At 41.4% G+C, this 21,141-nt stretch overlaps 1 protein-coding gene across 9 annotated transcripts in view; it reads left to right on the top strand.

Moving 5' to 3' along the window:
* Positions 1 to 14,802, top strand: part of ALMS1 (ALMS1 centrosome and basal body associated protein) — a 130,942-nt gene extending 116,140 nt beyond the window's left edge. For 5 of the 9 annotated variants that reach the window (XM_073342984.1, XM_073342983.1, XM_073342981.1 and 2 more), the window contains 3 exons: positions 3,448 to 3,534; positions 5,976 to 6,075; positions 14,328 to 14,802. In XM_073342984.1, coding sequence (XP_073199085.1) covers positions 3,448 to 3,534; positions 5,976 to 6,075; positions 14,328 to 14,372 — 232 coding nt within the window. In that variant the 3' untranslated portion in view covers positions 14,373 to 14,802. The other 4 variants (XM_073342985.1, XM_073342982.1, XM_073342980.1 and 1 more) reach the window with 3 other exon arrangements.
* The last annotated feature ends 6,339 nt before the right edge of the window (positions 14,803 to 21,141 follow it).

The raw sequence follows: 21,141 nt of genomic DNA, 5'->3' as shown, positions 1-21,141 counted from the left end.
CTTCCCCCATGTGACACCACTCGCTCCAGCCTGGGACTTTAATCTAGTTCTCAGGGCTTGGACTAGACCTCCCTCCGAGTCCAAAGCAACTTGTTCTCTCTTACAGCTGTCCATGACGACTGCATTTCTAATTGCCATCACCTCAGCTAGGCACATAGGAGAAATAGCGGCCCTGATGGCACACCCATCATTCACGGCCTTTGTCTTTAAAAAAATAAAAAATAATAATAATAATAATAATAAATAATAACTGTAAGGCCATATCCCAAGTTTCTCCCTACTTTTTCTGCACTTTCCATATGAATCAACAGCTCCATCTCCCTGTTTTTTTTCCCAAAACCACATTGTGACAACTGGGAGACAATTGTGCATATGGTAGATATTAGAAGGACATTAGCATTCTACTTGGACAGGACTAAGGACTTCAGGAAATCCCCTAAACTCTTCCTTTCGTCCACAGAAAGATCCAAAAGCTCTGTGATTTCTCCTCAAAGACTATCCAAATGGGTCTCTAGTTGCATTAATCACTTAGCAAGGGTGCAACTTGCTTCTGTCCATATGCACTCCATGAGATCAGTTCCTACCTCAATCACATTCCATAGGGATACCCCTATCTCCCCAGTCTATAGAGCAATGATCGGGGCCTCTGTCCATACTTTTGCAGAACATTATGCGATCACTGAAGATTTGGCCGCTGACAGCATCTTCGACTCCACAGTACTCTCTGTAGTAAAAGACTCCACTCCAAAGTCCCAGCCTCCAGTGGTGGGTACTGCTCCAGAGTCACCTAAAGTGGAGCACCCATAAGGACACTACTCGAAGAAGAAGAAGAAGAAGAGGAGGAAGTTACTCACCTTTTGCAGTAACTATGGTTCTTCGAGATGTGTGTCCCTGTGGGTGCTCCACAACCCGCCCTCCTCCCCTCTATTTCGGAGTTCTCTATAGGGCTCTGTGGTAGAGAAGGAAATGAGGGGGGTTCGCGCAAGGCAGACCATGAGGGAGGGAGAGCACATGCGTGGGCTCAGCGGGACACTGCTACCAAAAATCTCCGATTAGAGGTGCAGGGGCACACAGACACCTAAAGTGGAGCACCCATAGGGGGACACATCTCGAAGAACCATCGTTACTGCACAAGGTGAGTAACTTCCTCATCTAAAACTTTTACGGGTGTGGAATGTAGCAGATGTCTAACAGCACATACCGCTACATGATAATTTGGGACAAGTATTTATATAGGATATGAAATTGGGTAGATATTGCAGGGGAGTGCATAATATTTGGATAGTGAATTAAGAATACACAAATAAATGGTGAGATAGGGACAATAAGTGAAAGGTAGATATGAAAAATGTGATAACTTTCAGTTGGGTCTTGAAACGGTGTAGGAGGAAAGAGGTGAGAAAGGAAGGGAGGGGTATTATATCTACATGATAGTCTGTAAAATATTTAAAGTCTTTTGACATGAAAAGTGCTACAGAAGCATAAGATACTTAAAGAATCAAAACAGCAGCCACAGGGATATTGGAGTCAATGGGACTTAAACATATGGCTAATTACTTTGCTGAAGTGGGACTTTAGAGTGTAAGACTATATATAGGGCAAATATATGCCAGAAAGATTAGGTAATATACAAAATAAACCCTGTGATTTAATATAAAGGCTGGAGGAGAGTGAGCAAGATGATAAATTTGATTTCAGTGCTGTTTGGCATTTCAAAAATTGTTTTAAAGGCCATACATTGAAAGTTTATAGTAACTTTGAAAGTTGCCACTTGCCCCGGGAATGCAGATGCCAAAATCTTAAAATACTCGTTACTTTGGGGAAAACTCTAATCACAGGTCAGTAGTACTCCTTGATATGTGCCATTAACTGCAGCATCTTCATGAACTCAGAGTTCATATATATCTGAATTCATAGCATGTCTGCTGATTCACCCAAACTGGATCCAGTTGTGATATTTTTATTGCCATTTACTTGTTCATGCTGCACTTTTAACTTTTCTCTCAGTTGAAGTTGGAAAGTAATTTATCACTTTCACTGGCCTTTTAAAATCTGCCCATTTAATGAGCACAGTTTTTTGTGGGTCATTCCCATGAGGTGACTATTCTATTTCTCCTTACACCTTGTTAGAATTATAAATCATCTATGGAACAGGGTGCTGAATTTAGCTACAGTCATGTATTCCCTACGTAAGTTAAATGTCTCCATGAATGGGTGAGCCAATGGCCTAATACCTGAACAGCAGATTACTTTCTAGTTAATGAGGCACCTCCAACCATCCTGGAAGGAGCCTTGGAGAGTAAGTGGGATGGTAGTCTGAGGGACTCCTGGTAGACCTTCCCACCCCCATCCAGTAGATCATTTGTAGGTCTGAAGAGGCTTTGATCCCCTTTCCAGTGGAGAACTTGTATGGCCTGAGGTAGAAACTTCAAAATGGAGTATGTGCTAATGTCTAATAGGGGATCATGGATGGTGATAACTCTCATGCCTTGAATTGATTGTTTTACATAGAAAAGCTGCCTCAGATGGAATACATGTTGTTACAGAATAGTAAGATGAATACGAAATCTAGGCAGTAGGTCTTAGTAGGCAAATGCTTCTGCTCCTCCTGAAAATACATGGCAGTTTTGTCTCTGGATGAATGTTTCAGTGTGCAGTGGGGAACTGAGCACATTGGCCAGAGGTAAGGCAGTTTTGCTGGCAAGTGCTCTGTAATCTCTTCATGCGGCTGAGCCATTGCACCTCAGCTCTGACTTGCAACACAGTCCTCTACAGTTTTGGACCCCTCATCAGCAAAGGCAGCTAGTTGTGCTGTTATAAACCAGATTGGGCCGTGGTTTTATGGGGTGGGATTTTCAAAAGTGTTCAGCATCAGCCTCATTCTACTTCCTCTGAAATCGTATGGAAGTCTTACCTTTGACTTCAGTGGAAGCAGGGTTTGGCCTGTGCTGAAAGCTTTTGAAAATCCCATCCATGATGATAGTACCTTTCTGTTGTACACCACTTTTGATTGGTAATTCTCAAAGCACGTCACAATATTTAATGTCTTTAATGTATTTATCCTCACAACAGCCCTGTGAAGTAGGTTGGTGCTATTATCCCCATTTTCTAGATGATGAACTGAGGCACAGAGAAGCTAACTGACTTGCCCAAGGTCACACAGGAAGTTGGTGTCAGAGTAGAGAATCAAACCCAGATCTCCCCAAGTAGTAGGCTAATGCCCTAACCACTTCAGGCCACCCTTCCTGATGAAGCGGATAAAGCATCCACCCAGAGAATGAAACCACCAGTAGCCTTTTCACTTATGAATGGATGCAATTCTATACTTGTGACTTCAGAGGTGAAAGGCCAGTGTATTAATCCAAGTACTGCCTAACTCCTTCAGTTTAAGTCTTAGTAGAAGTAAAATTAAGAATCCAAATGTTACTCATTTTGTCTTCTCTATAGAGGTAATGCTGCTAGTGAAGTTTTTAGAAATGTTGGGCGTCTGGGAGCAGCCACAAACAGAGTAGGAAAACAGGGACAAAAGAGAAGGTATGTCTGTGAGAAGGTAATAGCAAAGAGCTCTACATTAAGGGAACTGTTAATACTGTAGTGGCCGTGTTCTTATTTTTATAATGGAGTTTTCTTTAAGTACCCTATTTTAATTTGTATATGTCTACTCCCACAAGAATCAGCTTCATCGGGTATATCTACTCTAGAGTTTAACTCAGGTTAACTGATTACTAATTCAACATGTTAACTGACATGTTTGTACATGGTAGTCTGGACTCTCTACAAATGTGTGTGGTTTAATTGTAGTCTGAGCTTTAGGATATTGCATAGGAATCAGGTACAGCATTGGTCAAATTCATTCCCTGGGACCGTTGGGGGTGGAAGGGTAATTTAAAGTAGGGAGAGTCTGCTTTATCTAGTACCCTCCCATTTCTTTTCCTGCTAACTTCCCTCACTTCCATACCCTGTGATGTATTTTACAGGCCTGCTAAATGTCAAATTGGTGCAAGTTACACAACTTTGCCACTTGCCCCTGTTTTTTGACCATCTTATGTCCTTGCTGAAATTAGCACAGAGACTTCCATGGGAGATGCACCCACTTACTCTCAGCTACATTTGATCCTATTGTGACAAAGCTCTGTCCTTGCCTCTGTGGGTCCCATGTTTCCTGGCGGATTTTGCTAGCCTCAGAGGCTCACTGTGACCCTCCACATAACCCTTCTCTCTCTAGAGACAAGGGTCACAGTCTACTGAGCCATTTTCATCATAAGCCAGCGAGGGAGGTGAGGAGAAGTTATCTTTCCTTGCACAGTCTGTTTTCTCCCAGTCTCAGTGATTAATCAGGGGGCAAAGGTCAGGGGGGAGCCTGGGCCCACCCTCTACTCCAGGCTCCAGCCCAGGGACCATAATAGTATCAGCTATGGTAGCTGACCTTTTAGAAACATGACATGTACAATTCCCTGGGCTACTTCCCCCACAGCAGCCCTCACTTCCTCAAGCTCCACTTCACCCTTACCTCAGGGCCTCCTTCCTTGTGCCTGATATGGTGTGTACTACTCAGCCTCTCCAACAGTGCAACTTCCTCCCACAGCTCCTGACATGCACCCCCACCTGACTAACTGGGAGGCTTTTAACTAGTTTCAGGCAGCCCCTGATTGGCTTCAGGTGTCCCAATCAACCTAGCCTTCTCCCTGCCTTCTGGAAAGTTCTTAATTGGTCCCAGGTGTCTTACCTGACCTGGAGCAGCTGCCATTTCACTTATCCTAGTACCAGGGATTTGTTTAGCCTGGAGCTAATATATCTATCTCCCACTACTTTTCCATAGCCATCTGGCCTTGCCACGTCACACTGTGTATCCCTCATCCTCAAAACAGAATAAACTGAAGCCATTTCAAATGATTACCAGTTGAAGGAATAAATGTGTTTAAGAGAAAATCTGCTTCCAGTTCCCTCTGGCATTGTAGACCGTGATCTGATGAAATCTATTGCATAAAAGAGCAAAGCAATCAATCTCTTAAAAGAATATATTTTAGGTACAACATGGTGTGTGTAGAAAGTTTCTACTGTATTCACTCGATCTCGAATCTGTGAGAAAAGAAGCAAGGTACAGTTTCTCCTGTTTAAGTATTATACCAGGCTGACCATTCAGAATATGGTAGTGTCTCTGCTCCAATTATTTTTTTTATTATTGGAGGCATTCAGTCCTACGTGAACTTGGCAGCCATTTTCATGAAATTAGCAGTTTCCAGTCTTAAAGCAGACACAAGACTCAGCTTTGGGGAGTGTGGGCTGAGCACAGCTCCTGTGCCAACCCTAGGAAGAGGGTACAGAGTCTGTTGCCTTCTGTGCCTAGCCAGTGTGTAGAAGGGAGACTAAGATCCTGATCACTGTACAGAACTGGCAACAGCAGCACTGGCCTTGCAGAGATCCTAGTCCTTATGCTTCCTGAGTTCAAGGCTTCCCATTATTCCTGGCTCCTGCCTGGGGGAGGCTCAAGAGGAGGAGAGGGCAAAATCTGGCCCTAGATCTTTGAATATCACAGATGATTCTGCCAAATTTGATCCATTTCAAGTGCTTTCTTGCCACAAAAATATCTACCATTTACAGATAAACTTGGTATTTGGAACCCAACGTGCCTATCCACTGGTGGCACCATTCTCTGCTGGTGATCCTGAAAATTGCACTTTTTGGAGAGTGCTGCTGTATCATTGACATTACTCCCAAAAATACTCTTTTAGGGGGTGATACTTCAATGAATGGCATTGTGGGATGTGGAAACTTCCAGTACCATGGCTGGCTGTGATTGTGTATTCCACGTTTGGCCTCCATGACACTAGCTACCCCAAAAGATAATCTTTCTCCGCTATATTTGGCCAGAAGCCTTTGAGAGAACGTTAGTGAAAAAAGCATCCTGCTTTTTATCTCCAAGGTCCTTTATTCCCAAGTAACTTTTTTTGTCTTTATTTTGTATTTACACTAAGAATCTATGAACAGCTGCCTGAGGTGCAGAAGAGGCGAGAGGAAGAGAAAAGAAAATCTGAATATACTTCATACCGACTGAAAGCACAACTTTACAAAACGGTAGGTGTTCTGTCTCACAAGCCGGCCTTCTACAGGTCATCAAGGAAAAAAGAATTCCAGGCAAACAAGTTAGACTAGGATATTCAAGATCTCTTACTTTGGGTCAAATTAATTTACTCTAGATTAAATCACTATAAAGTGAATGCAAAACTGGTTGAAAAACTATTTTTCAGAGTAATTATCAATGATTCATGGTCAAACTGGAATGTTATATCTAGTGGGGTCCTGCATGATTCTGTACTGTTCAATATTTTCATTAATGTCTTAGATAATGGAGTGGAGAGTATGCTTATAAAATCTGCAGATGACACCAAGCTGGGAGGGGTTGCAAGCACTTTGGAGGACAGGATTTGAATTCAAAATGACCTTGACAAATAGGAGAATTAGTCTGCAAACAACAAGATAAAATCCAGTAAAGACAAGTGCAAAGTACTACACTTAGAAAGGAAAAAATAAAATGTCCAGCTACAACTTGAGGAATAACTGACTAGACAGTAGTACTGCAGAAAAGGATCTGGAGGTTACAGTAGATCACAAATTGAATATGAGTCAACAATGTGATGCAGTTGCAAAAAAGACGGGGATATTAACAGGATGTTGTATGTAAGACACAGGAGGTAAGTAATTGTTTTGCTCTACTCAGCACTGGAGTACTGTTCTAGTTCTGGGAACCACATTTTAGGAAAGATGTGGATAAACTGGAGAGAGTTCAGAGGAAAGCAACAAAAATGATAGAAGGTTTAGAAAACCTGACATAAGAGGAAGGATTTTTTTAAAAAATAGAGCATATTTAGTCTAGAGAAGATTGAGGAGGGGGACCTGATAAGTCTTCAAATATGTTAAGGACAGTTATAAAGAAGGTGGTGATCAGTCGTTCTCCATGTAATCAGCTTAGTTTGCAGCAGGGAAGATTTAGGTCAGATATTAAGAAAAACTTCATAAGGATCGTTAAATACTGGGAAAGGTTACCAAGGGAGGTTGGGGAATCCCTGTCATTGTAGGTTTTTAAGGACGAGTTAAACATCTGTCAGGGATGATCTAGGTTTACTTGGTCCTGCCTCAGCATCAGGGGGATGGACTAGATGACTTCTCAAAGTCCCTTCCTAGCCCTACATTTCTATGATTCTATTATATTTATATATTTTCTACAGTATGCATCTCTGTGTGTGGATGCTGAACAGAATATATATACAACACTTAAACCAAGCTGCAGTGACCCAACTTAGCCTCACTTCAACAGACTAACCTCTACCCAATGTGCACACTCGATACATAAAAATGAAAAAGAAAATCTGTTGAAAAGGGAGGAAAAATGGTCCCAAATAAATAAATATGACTAGAAAGGCCTTGCCCCAATCCCTGAAGACAGAGCAGAGAGATTCTGGTGGGCATACTGAAAGTGTTCAATTGATGACGTCTTTGAGCTCTGGTGTTTAGCCCTGGTGTATATTATAAACACAAGAGCTTTCAGAATTCACAGTGGGATTTGCAAACCATGTTTGACAAGTTTAATAATGAATCACTGTCCTTGTTATAGCTTTGGTTGTATGATTTGGGAGGACTTTGAAAAAATGACTTGTTATCCCTCTGGAGACTGGACAGTAGATTCTTGAGTGTTCATTTAGCTGGCAGGTTGGCTAATGTTAATGTACTAAAGATTAATACTCAGAATTCCATATGCAGTTAAGTTGTGATTTAGAGGCAGCTATAATAAAAGATACATCATGCACAGTTCCATAGATACATCTATGTTAATGCACCTCCCTTTTATTCTGTGCAGCAGTCTTACCATTCCAATACCAGTGATCTTTCTCTTTAGCAGAGATTGGTGGTGGTTTTATGGAGTGGACCAATATGCTCTAGAGACTAATCTGAGTTCATTGTGACATGGTACATGGTAACTACATTGTATTCAGTGGAGAGAAGGTGTTTTTCTGGGTCATGGCATCTGGTGATCTATAACAAGGAGGTTGCAATTATATATAATGTACTGTGACATGATTTAAAAATATTTTGTACCACAGAAGTGCTCCATAAATTCTCTTAATAAACATATCTCTGAGACTGGCAATTTATCACTTTTATGATATCAGTGTTCTAGACATCCATATATGTAGTTCTTACATTGTGACTTAATAAAAAATAGAAATTACTGCTTGTGACCTTCATTGATGTCACAACACTGAAGTCCCAGGCTTTATCAAAACTGGCTCAGCTTCTCACTTCTGTTACACCCCCATCCCCGACCCTATAAATCAGTCTTCAGAGAACACTAGATTCAGGGAATAATCCACTGTATAATAGAGACAAAGTCGGTGAGGTAATAGCTTTCACTGGACCAACTTCTGTTAGTGAGAGAGAGAAGCTTTTGAGATTACATAGAGCTCCTCCTCAGATCTGGGAAATGTACCCAGTGTCGCAGATAAATAGAGGTGGAACAGATTGTTTAGCATAAGTAGTTAACACATATTTCAAGGGACCATTCAAGGTGAAGTGGCTTGTTAACACTTCTCCAATCATGGGTGGGCGGGGAGCTGAGGGAATGTTTAGTGGATTATAGATTGTTGTAATAAACGTTAAATCCAGTAAAAAGAACGAGGAGTACTTGTGGCACCTTAGAGACTAACAAATTTATCTGAGCATAAGCTTTCATGGACTAAAACCCACTTCATTGGATGCACGCAGTGGAAAATACAGTAGGAAGATGTGTATATATACACAGAGAACATGAAAAAATGGGTGTTGCCATACCCACTATAATGAGAGTGATCAATTAAGGTGAGCTATTATCAGCAGGAGAAGAAAAACTTTTTGTAGTGATAATCAGGATGGCCCATTTCCAACAGTTGACAAGAAGGTGTGCGTAACAGCAGGGGGGAAAAATAAGCATGGGGAAATAGTTTTACTTTGTGTAATGACCCATCCACTCGCAGACTTTATTCAAGCCTGATTTAATGGTGTCCAGTTTGCAAATTAATTCCAATTAAATCCAGTGTCTCTGTTCAGTCCATGATTTTTAGTGTCTAGTAAAGTTATGAATGTAACGTCCCAGGCTTGTCTTTTGAAGGTTTTGTGCTGGTTTTCTTTGAGGATGAGGACTGAGAGATCAGACGGTCTCCCACAGTATTCTTGCCAGCACGTTAAAGAAGTATGGGCTGGATGAATGGACTGTAAGGTGGATAGAAAGCTGGCTAGATCATCAGGCTCAGTGGGTAGTGATCAGTGGTTCCATGTCTAGTTGGCAGCTGGTATCAAGCAGAGTGCCCCAAGGGTTGGTCCTGGGGCAGGTTTTGTTCAATATCTTCATTACTGATCTGGAGGATGGTGTGGATTGCACCCTCTGCAAGTTTGCAGATGACACTAAACTGGGAGGAGTGGTAGATACGCTGGAGGGTACGGATAGGACACAGATGGACCTAGGCAAATTAGAGGATTGAGCCAAAAGAAATCTCATGAGGCTCAACAAGGACAAGTGCAGAGTTCTGCACTTAGGACGGAAGAATCCCATGCACCGCTACAGACTAGGGACAGAGTGGCTTGGCAGCAGTTCTGCAGAAAAGGACCTAGGGGTTAGAGTGGACGAGAAGCTGGATATGAGTCAACAGTGTGCCCTTGTTGCCAAGAAGGCTAACGACATTTTGGGCTGTATAAGTAGGAGCATTGCCAGCATATTGAGGGACATGAACATTCCCCTCTGTTCGGCATTTGTGAGGCCTCATCTGGAGTACTGTGTCCAGTTTTGGGCCCCACACTACAAGAAGGATCTGGAAAAATTAGAAAGAGTCCAGCGGAGGGCAACAAAAAGGATTAGGGGGCTGGAACACATGACTTATGAGGAGAGGCTGAGGGAACTGGGATTGTTTAGTCTGTGGAAGAGAAGAATGAGGGGGGATTTGACAGCTGCTTTCAACTACCTGAAAGGGGGTTCCAAAGAAGATGGATCTAGACTGTTCTCAGTGGTAGCAGATGACAGAACGAGGAGTAATGGTCTCAAGTTGCAGTGGGGGAGGTTTAGGTTGGATATTAGGAAAAACGTTTTCACTAGGAGGGTGGTGAAGCATTGGAATGCGTTACCTAGGGAGGTGGTGGAATCTCCTTCCTTTGAGGTTCTTCAGGTCAGGCTTGACAAAGCCCTGGCTGGGATGATTTAACTGGGAATTGGTCCTGCTTCGAGCAGGGGGTTGGACTAGATGACCTTCTGGGGTCCCTTCCAACCCTGATATTCTATGATTGCTCTGTAAAAAGTGTTCACCCACAGGGGATATGGTATTTATCTTTTATCGTTTTTCTGTGAGAGTTCATGTGAGAGCGCAGTGATTGGTTTCACCCACTTAGTTATTATTGGGGCATTTAGTGCATTAGATGAAGTACACCACATGTTGTGATAGGCATATATAGGACCCACTGATCTTGAAAGGTGTGTTGTGGAGGGTGTTGATCACCATAGCAGGGGAGGTATGTCTGCAGGTTTTGCACCTGTTGTTTTAGCAGGGTCAGGTGCCACTTTGAGTTGATGTGTCCCCCGTCTGTGAGGAGCTTGCTTCTGATGATGATGTTGGGGCGTTGTCTGAAGGCAAGAAGAGTGGGTCCAGGAAAGATTTCTTTCAGGATGTGGTCCCAATCTGGGACCAACACTGTTACAGCAACGCTGCATATGCTGTTTAGTAAACAGTCCCTCTGGATATACACCTAAATTGCAAACTGGGCTCCTGTCTCCATACTTCCAACATGTTCCAAGTTTTGGTGTAATGGCCCATTGCATGCTGGGGCATCCCACCAAAGCAGGAGCTGGCCGGCCACAACAGAGATTAATGTCTAAAAAGAAGGTTATGGTTAAGGTTTGTTTATTTGTTTAAATGTGGTACCATTCTGAATGCCCTCTTAACCTGCCTGATGGATGCATGTTGTTTAAGTTACTGGAATTTGGTACTATCCTTTTGCTGGCTACCTTCAGAATATTTTACCAGTCTGAAAAGTGCTTCATAAAGAATATTTTGGATATGTTTCTTTGATTTTCTGTCTTAGGATGGTAAATACTGAACCATAATAATGATCCAAGTTTATATGACTACAACAAGATTCTGTATATAAATATTATTTGTATTAATGTCTTAAATGTACACCTTGCTGTGCAAATGGTAAATGGCCAAAAGCTTACACTCTGAAGGGCTAAAGTCAGGGCAGAACAGAATGCCACAATTCAAAGAGAGAGGGGTGTGGTTTTTATTAATGGTCATAGCCATTGCTGGATCTAAAGTACAGTTAAGTCTTACAATGTGAATGAACACTTTCTGGAGTTGACATTGAATTAGTATAGTTAGCAGGAGACATGAGAGAGAGAGATGAATGGTGCAAAGCAGGACATTTCAGACCTGCATGTGTCCTTGGTTCAGAGGAAGGGTGATTCATTGCAATAAATACAGTATATCTTTATTTTCTTCTGTGGCTGTACAGAATAACTGCAGACGGAATTGTTTAGCTTTTGTTGTTAACATGCTATTGATATAAGTTCATAATGTAAGGGGATTCGACCATACATAAAGAAACTAATTCCATGGAGTGGCTCTGGAAATGGCATAAACCATTAGGATTGCAAGACTCAGGTGATTTTTCATGTCCCCCTAATATGAAAGATGGATTAACTACTTTATGTATATGTGCATAAATTATATATCATGTATTTTGTTGTAGCCATGTTGGTCCCAGGATATGAGAGAGAAAAGGTAAATGAGGTAATATCTTTGACTGGACAAATATCCTGGGACCTTCCCAGCTCCTACAACACGTCAAACACTGATGGAAGATATTGAATTTTGCCATTTAAAATGGAAACTTCCCATTTGAAGAACGAAGCCAGACTGTACAGCCTGTGGCTGAGCAAGAATTTCCCTGCATTGCAGCTCTGAGCTGCTGTAGACTCTGTCAGAGCTGGGTTGTGGGCACAATAACTGGGAGCAGGGACCCTATCTGTTGTGTTCTCAATGCTGACTCCCTTCCCAGCCCAGAAAGCGTGGAGGAGTAAGCTCTCAGATTTGAATGCAGACAGGACACGTGCCAGACCTGCTGGGTCAGTAGGTTGGAACAAGGAGCATTGTGTGTGTAGAGGGAAACTAGAACTGGAGGCTGACACAGGGAGGAAGAGAAAATGGGAGTTGGGTTAGGTGAGACTGGGAGGGGCTGGGCAAGGAGACTGGAACTGGGGCAGAATTCCAGGTTGACTGTGTAACCTTAATTGGACCCTCTTGTGTGTATGAGTTATGATACAGTCTTTAATTACATGATCACTTACTATTTTTTTTCCCACGGGCCTCCTGTCTCATTCAGGGCACAGGATGGATGTTGCTCTGTTGGTGACTCAGAGCTGGGTAGCATAGGAAGAAAATCCCACAGGTGTTGGACAAATTAATTTGATTACATATTTTCCCTTTTAAAGATCTGAGCGTCCATGCATGCATTAAAAATCAGAAACAGTGAGCCAGTTTTTGAGATTAGATGTCACTTTAAGGGTGAGGAGGTGGTGCGGGAGGGAGGCTGTAAGTAAGATATTGGCCAGTAGGTGTCATTACACCAGCTGGAAAGGAAGAATGTTGTTTCCAGAGGCATATAGGCATATAATAGTCTTCTCAGAGCTGTGATTCCCACTTGCTGCTTTAGTGAATCTGTTCATCTGATTTTTGACCTTCTTGTTGCCTCCCACCAGCGACTTTTAAACAGTTTTTTTAATTGTTAAGGGAGAGGTTGTTAAAGTTCTTATTTTCCATCTTTGGGACCAGAGTTCAGTTCAGTCTGGAGCAACTTTCTGAGTCCAGAGTAGTCAACGTTTCTACAAAACTGCCAGTTAGAAAACAGCAAGGCATAACCACTGGCACCAGTGCCATGTACTGTGCAGCTGCACATGGCAAATGTAATTTGTTCCAGTCAGGGCTGTTCTTCAGTAGTTGTGCAAGTATCTTGAGATCGCAGGATGGAATAGGGCAGTATGTGTGCAGTATTGAGGGGCAGATTCCATACCGAGATGGATGATGATTGTTCTGTTGCTTACAAAGTTTTCCATTATACTGTAATGAATATACAGTATAATTATTATACTTTAATAAATTGGATCATTTGTTTGTGTGCATCTGCTTCCTCTGTCGTGCAGTAGATCAGATCTGCTAATGAGCATATCAGTTCTCTCTATTAGTAGATTATATAGATAATCCTGTGTGTTTACACTGCACTTTACAAAGCAGAGTAAGACTTCTCCGTGCTTCAGAGATACCACAACCTGCTGACTGAATCAGCACAAAGGTGTGGTGCTTTTATATCTGAAGTTTGTTCACTTAATATCAGAGATCATAAACTGGGAGACACAAGGCCACTGGATGCTCAAAGAGAAGAGACTTAGTATCCAGAGAGAGATGTGGAAAGTGAGAGAGACTTGAACTTTCAGAAATAATAGAAGTTTTTCCACTAAAATGTGGGCAAGAAATTCTGTGCACTTCCTTGGGCAAAGGGTAAGAGTTGTCGAAACAGCCTCACAATAAGGGACAGCCTGTCACTGAATCAGAAAAGAATAATAATATAGAACAGATATTTAATAAAACCCCATCATCAGTGGAAAATCTGTTCGTACACACAATTACTTGATTTATTAACTGTCTTGTCTACTTGTCATGACAATACAATTACAGAAATTGAAAAAAGAGAGTTCTGTTCCCAAAGCCACATGTTTTGCCAGTGGTCCTGGTGTCTTTGTGTATGTGCAGCCACAAAGCATTGTTAGGCAAGAGGAGTAAGGGAGTTTTATCTTATTCAGTGATAGACAGCTAAGTCTCTGATCTAGCCTTCTGGAAGGCCGCCTGCTTAATTTTCTTTGTTTACTCAAAGGCAACTAAAACAGTGGAATAACTACTGTTGCTTTCATCACACAATAAGTTCATTATGTCAGTCAAAACAAGTTTGTGAGTTCATAATTGAAATATCAACCATTATTTGGAAGATGATAGTTGCACATTAATCCTCCATTTGCTTGTGCAATAACAATAGGCACTTGCTCCCTCTCTTGTTCTCTGTTTGTGCCATTCCACCAGTGGGAAGTGTGTCAACATTCTTGTCTCCTTATACCTCTATGGGGGAAAGCACAGTTGGTGCAAGATATATGTTAAGGGATTTATCGGTATTTACTTATTGGTGACAGTGTTTTGAACAGTTAAATGCTAGGTAGTAATAATACTAATTAATCTGTCATTTATCTTCATATTTCCCCACAGAAAATCACCAATCACATCTTAGGGAGAAAAGTACCTTGGAACTGATCGGAAAAACAATCTTCTGTTTCGATAAGGTGTATTGCATGTAGTGAATTTTCATGTGTCTTTCCTATGTACATTAATTTATGACGTGAGAATAGAATACACAGTAAATATTCCAATGTGCAGAGTATGTTTGGTGCAATTCAGTAATGTCGTATTCTCTTCACATATTGAAAGTTTGGATGTATTTATAATTGAGGATCAGTGATTTTATGTGGATGGCAGGTTTTTAATTTTAAAAAAAATAAATTACTGATTTCAGTAATGTTGTTACACCCTTCCCAGATTAATTTAGTTTTGTAGTATTTATAAATACTTAAGAATCAATGATCTCATGTGGACAACCGATTTTAAATATTTATTTTTAATAACTATTTTAACAATGATTTTTTAATTTTTATTTCATAGCTCACTGTTTGTAATTATTTTGTACTGCTGAAAAAATTAAATAGCTTCAGATTGATTTGCAGTAACTGTCACTTTACTGTAGTCCTTTTTCTAGGGTTTTGGTATGTATGGCATCCGCAAAAGTGAGTTAATTAAACAGCCATGAAAGGTTTCTATTGGGTAGGATAAGCCTGCAGACTGTAACTGATTTCATCTTTAAGGTGGGGCAATTTTAGCACTCTATGGAATGGTTTAGATTTGTTCCTTCCATTAATAATGACTCTACAGTTGTACAATCCTGTTGTACTCACCAGTAGAGGCCAATGGAAAATGTTTTTCCATTTTGTTGGGAATTCACTGTTTCCATTCCCAAAGTGTTATCCCATTCCCAAACTATATCCAGAGAGAACAATAGTTTTAATTTTTTTGGCACTCAAACCTTGAAGGCCTAAAATGCCTCAACTCAAAAAAAGTCAAGGTTCCAGTTACAAATAAATGTTAACCAGTGTCGTCAGACGTCACCTGTGTGCTACTCTGTTCAATGTTGATAACAGTTGGCTGCGTGCATGTGTGCTGTCCCAGCTCTGCGCAGATCGCTGGCACAGCAGATCTTGAGCAAACCACCCAATGACCACAGACTCCAATAAGGTATGAAGGCACCCGGCCAGGTTTATTGCCAAACGAAACACAGTCTCTAGCTCCCTGGATCAGATGTCTACAGATCTGCTAGTACAGACAAAGACATCCACTCAGGGATGCATTCTTATACACAGGTACAAACAAGTTACACATCACTCCTGACACATCAAGTACAACCCCTCTGTGCTTTAGGGTGCTACCTCTCTCCTGGTACATGTTGGTTTGAACAAACAAGTCTATCCATCATGTTATCCTTTTGACCCTTTCTTTAGGATGGGTCAGCCTGTTCCTTATCTCTGTGGAATGTGTTCGTACCAGAATGTTCTGGTGCCATCCTGGCACCTATTCATCCTACTAGTACTTGATACCTTTTAACTATGTGTATACGTGCAATTAGCAGCCTTCTTCTTGCCAACTTCTGTGAGCAAGGCCTGCCTCTGGCTCAGCTTAACTTTGCTTTATGTTAACAAAGTCTTGACCATTACTTTAGCTCAGGCCTTAGGTCTCATACTGGGCCTCTGATACAAGGGTTTATGTTTCAGGGCCTCATCTTACCACATTCAGCATGAAAAAAAATCCCTGTCCCCACCACCCCAACAATGTTGAATTTTCATTAATGAGCACAAATTATACACATCAATTGTGGAGATGATTTTTTTAGACTCATGCCCTTCGAAGAGAATGCCCTGCCCTCCCATCCACTAGGGAGTCTATCTTGAGATGATCAGTAAGTCCATTCTCAAGTGTCATAAGAGCAGGTAAGGCAGCAAACTGTCCCCATGGTACATTGGACTTGTGTTACAGGAAGATGATGATGATAAAGAAGTCTAATTTGGTAAGTGTTCAGTGGACAGAAAATTGTTGATGCAAAATTTTCAACCAGTTCTGGTTGAACTGATCTTTCTTTCTGTCTCTAATCCACCTTCCGTTAGCTAGATGCCCTCTCCAGGATGTTTGGTTATACACATAACTGATGTCCCAGTGATAGAATACAAATTGTAAAGGCTGTGGTTCTCAGTGTACAGCTGCTTTTTTGTCGGCTTTTTTGCTTACCGCAGAGGAGGCTGTATGAATGTATAAACAGGAAAGGCATCTGAGTAAAACAAGTACATGCAAACTGTGAGTTGTTATAATTGCAATATTTCCTGCTTCACTGTAGTTAAGGTGGAGATATTATTTATTAATTACAAAGAATGCTCTTGGGTATAAAGCTTTACTGTATATTTCTGTATTCATTTACTCTAGAAAGGTGAAATATAAAAGGGGGACCTCTTGTGATCATTAAAAATTTCACAGCACTTTTCATAAAAGTTAGAGATGAAAGCCCCAGTGTCCTGATTAATTACAGTCTGCCCAGCTAAATTCCCCCTGAAGCTTCCATTGCATATGATGGACCAGATCCTCAGCTGATGTAAATTGGTGAAGTTTCAGTGAAGTCAGTGGAGCTACACTGAATTATCCCATTATACGAGGATCCAGTTCAATATTTTTCACCTCTGCTAAACTAGTGGTACCATGTGCTTTAAGCAGCTGTCATGTCCTACCCCAGAGTCAAGAGGAAATGGGACAGAGTGAAATCATCTCTGTATGTAGTTTTAGAAAGGGCTTTTATTATTACCTGTTTGTCACAATAGCATCCAAAGTGTGGTAAACGCTGGGAAGAGTTTACAGTCTAAAAAACTGTAAACAAAGGATGGGGAATGTGAAATAGCATGCAAGGATGGAGCGTCAAGGTGGTGACTAGCAATCTCTCTAGGCCCTTCTATCTTACTAGAAAGAAAAGGAGGACTTGTGGCACCTTAGAGACTAACCAATTTATTTGAGCATAAGCTTTCATGAGCTACAGCTCACTTCATCGGGTGCATTCAGTGGAAAATACAGTGAGGAGACTTATATACACAGAGAACATGAAAAAAATGGGTGTTATCATACACACTGTAAGGAGAGTGATCACTTAAGATGTGCTATTACCAGCAGGAGAGAGGGCTGAGGGGGGGGGGGGAACCTTTTGTAGTGATAATCAAGGTGGGCCATTTCCAGCAGTTAACAAGAAAGTCTGAGGAACAGTGTGTGTGTTGGGGGGTGGGGGGGAATAAACATGGGGAAATAGCTTTACTTTATGTAATGACTCATCCACTCCCAGGACACAAATCAGATGTCAAGAATTATAACATTCATAAACCAATCAGAGAACACTTCAATCTCTCTGGTCACTCGATTACCTAAAAGTCGCAATATTACAACAAAATGTATTTTTTTGTTGTTGTAAATAAAACAGACTCCAACGAGAGACTGCTGAATTGGAATTAATTTGCAAACTGGATACAATTAATTTAGGCTTGAATAGAGACTGGGAGTGGATGAGTCATTACACAAAGTAAAACTATTTCCCCATGTTTATTCCCCCCCACATACACACACTGTTCCTCAGAGGTTCTTGTTAACTGCTGGAAATGGCCCACCTTGATTATCACTACAAAAGCTTTTCTTCTCCCTCCCCCCGCCCCCCCCGCTTTCCTGCTGGTAATAGCTCATCTTAAGTGACCACTCTCCTTACAGTGTGTATGGTAACACCCATTGTTTCATGTTCTGTGTGTATATAAATCTCCTCACTGTATTTTCCACTGAACGCATCCGATGAAGTGAGCTGTAGCTCACGAAAGCTTATGCTCAAATAAATTGGTTAGTCTCTAAGGTGCCACAAGTACTCCTTTTCTTTTTGTGGATACAGACTAACACGGCTGCTACTCTGAAACCTATGTTACTAGACTATATCCCTTCTGCCCACCTGACTAATTATTACTGCTTGGGATCCTCTGGGATGAAAGTTGCTGTTAATGACTTTCAAAGTGTCCATTTGGAGTCATGTAATCACCTCCAAATGCTGCAGAAGAGTCTACAAGTGATTGCTATAGCTTTTGCCTTATTTATTGGACCCATTCCTATGGTATAAATGTGGGTGACCTTTTCCCCCATGAAAACAAATATAGCTCTATGGAATCTTCTTGGTTTTATGTTCTCTCGCCAGAGATGCTAATAGCTTCATTGTTCGAGTTTTTTTTAAGTTTTCAGCTGATGAAAAGCATATGTCCACAGTAACCTTTAATAGTCTGTTAATGCCCAATGGTAAACTTTAGGAACCTTCCTGTTTTCAGTTAGTTCTTCTTGGTTTGATTATATTTAGATTTCTACATTATACCTGTCTAGCTGCCCAAGAAACTACAAGCGTCATAAGAATATAAGAATGGCCAAACTGGGTCAGACCAAAGGTCCATCCAGCCCAGTATCCTGTCTACTGACAGTGGCCAATGCCAGGTGCCCCAGAGGGAGTGAACCTAACGGGTTATGATCAAGGCTAGGGACACTATTCCTTACCCATCCTGGCTAATAGCCATTGATGGACCTATCCTCCATGAATTTATCCAGTTCCCTTTTAAACCCTGTTATAGTCCTAACCTTCTCAGCCTGCTCAGGCAAGGAGTTCCACACGTTGACTGTGCGCTGTGTGAAGAAGAACTTCCTTTTATTTGTTTTAAACCTGCTGCCCATTAATTTCATTTGGTGGCCCCTAGTTCTTATAATATGGGAACAAGTAAATAACTTTTCCTTATTTACTTTCTCCACACCACTCATTTTATATACCTCTATCATATCCCCCCTTAGTCTCCTGTTTTCCAAGCTGAAAAGTCCTAGCCTCTTTAATTTCTCCTCATCAATCAAATTTATTGCAAGTCAGAAGGACATTAGAGGCTGTCCATTAAACTGTTTGAGGCTTTCCTAGGTGCTACCACAATAGAAATAAGAAATAACAAGCAGCTAGCTACATGTTGCACCACCTGTAAAGAAATGGATGACTTAGACATGATCTCTTTCTGAAAGAAACACTCACAGTCTGGTTCTTAAATGATCATGGCTGACATTGCCACTTGGACTTCCAGAAGCTGCTGGAGCTGCAGGTTTGAAGCATTAGCAACAAACAGGCATAACCCCATAATTGGTGGTCTAATCTGGTGAACAACTGAAAAACAATTCTGCTGCTGGAACTACTTAATGTTCAAGGAGTCTACAATACAGTTTGTGTTGCATCTGGAATTTATGCTTGGTCCTTTTACAGCATCATTCATCAAGGAACTTGAGCCGCTTAACCATTGTTTAATATTTACAATACTGCAGGGAGAAAAAGGAATATTATCTCTCTCTTCCAGATGAAAAAATGAGATGTGGAGAGGGTAAAGGCATGATTTACAGAGGTTCTGAGAATTTCACCTGAAGTCAACATAAACTGCAAGTTCTCAGCACCTATGGAAATTGGGTCCGAGTGATTTGTAAGTCACACAGCAAGTTTGTAGTTAGAATATAGGTCTTTTGTCTCCCCAATCCTGTGGCTTTAACAACAAGACCATCCATCTTTCTTCGTGCTTCTTCATGGAGAGCAGTGGTGTATTCAACACATACTTCACTATTCTGTTCCATATTGTCACAAATAAGGTGGAACTCATGCTTGGTGCAGAGCATCTGAGTTTCGTAGTTCTTTACAATAGTCTTGTTCCAATTTTGTAAACACGTATAGGGAATTGGAACCCACAACTCCCAGCCTCCAAAACACATGCGTTTCCCGAGAATTTGTTTTAATTATGAGATTCATGTTCCTCTTTTTTTCTATCTTGTTTTATTTGCGTGGTAAATAATTACTCTTATTTTAATGATTTGTACAGCACCCTGATGGGAAAGGCTATCTAGTAGATAAAATAATTACTCAGTGAGGTAGAGGAGCAACTCCTTTGGTTTGAGCAGTAGGGGGAATTTAGAGTCGGGCCCAAATTGCAAAGTTCAGATCCAGACTTTCCAAACACTCCGATCTGTTTGAATTCAGGATTTTATTGGGCCCACCTCTCTTATGAACCTTCTTTCTGCTCTTTGTACTTTCTTCTGTGCTGCCCCCTACACCTGGAACTCCCTTCCTCCTCCCAATCCACCTGGCCTCTCTCCTCTCCGATCCTTGGAGCAGAGATAATATCTCCCCCATGCTTTGTACAGAACCAAGTACACTGAACAATCAATGAATACTAATGGACTGTCTTGTCCCCAGCTAAGGGGGAAAACGCTGAAGGGCCAGGAAACCCCATGAGTCCCACTGTGCAGTGTCCTTCAGATCATTTCCTCAGGGAAATTGTAATTGCCTGTGAAAACAGCAGGGGACATGATTTTCCTAACTCCCTGCCATGCGACATTATGAGAGGAATTCCTACAGATTTCTGGACATCTGTGGAAGGCAGAGGCATTTATGTGGAGGCCCAGAGACTGTGCACAATTTCTCCGATCTCTTATTTTGTCTGAGATGCTTTGCTGTCTGCTTTTTTGGGAAGATCATGAATAGTGTGGAGAAAGTGAATAAGGAAGTGTTATTTATCCCTTTCCATAACACAAGAACCAGGGGCCACCTGATGAAATTAATAGGCAGCAGTTTTAAAATAAATGAAAGGAAGTACTTCACACAACGCACGGTCAACCAGTGGGTTCAAAAAAGAATTAGATAAGTTCCTGGAGGATAGATCCGTCAATGGCTATTAGCCAAGATGGTCAGAGATACAACCCCATGCTTTGGGCGTCCCAAGCCTCTGAATGCCAGAAGCTGGGACTGGATGACAGGGGATGGATCACTTGATAATTGCCCTGTTCTGTTAATTCCTTCTAAAGCATTTGGCACTGGCCACTGTCTGAAGAAAGGATACTGGGCTAGATGAAC

This window comes from Lepidochelys kempii, chromosome 4 (genome assembly GCF_965140265.1).
Source record: "Lepidochelys kempii isolate rLepKem1 chromosome 4, rLepKem1.hap2, whole genome shotgun sequence".
In the NCBI taxonomy this organism is placed as follows: Eukaryota; Metazoa; Chordata; order Testudines; family Cheloniidae; genus Lepidochelys; species Lepidochelys kempii.
The sequence above is the reverse complement of the archived record's forward strand: the minus strand, read 5'-3'. Positions and strand labels throughout refer to the sequence as shown.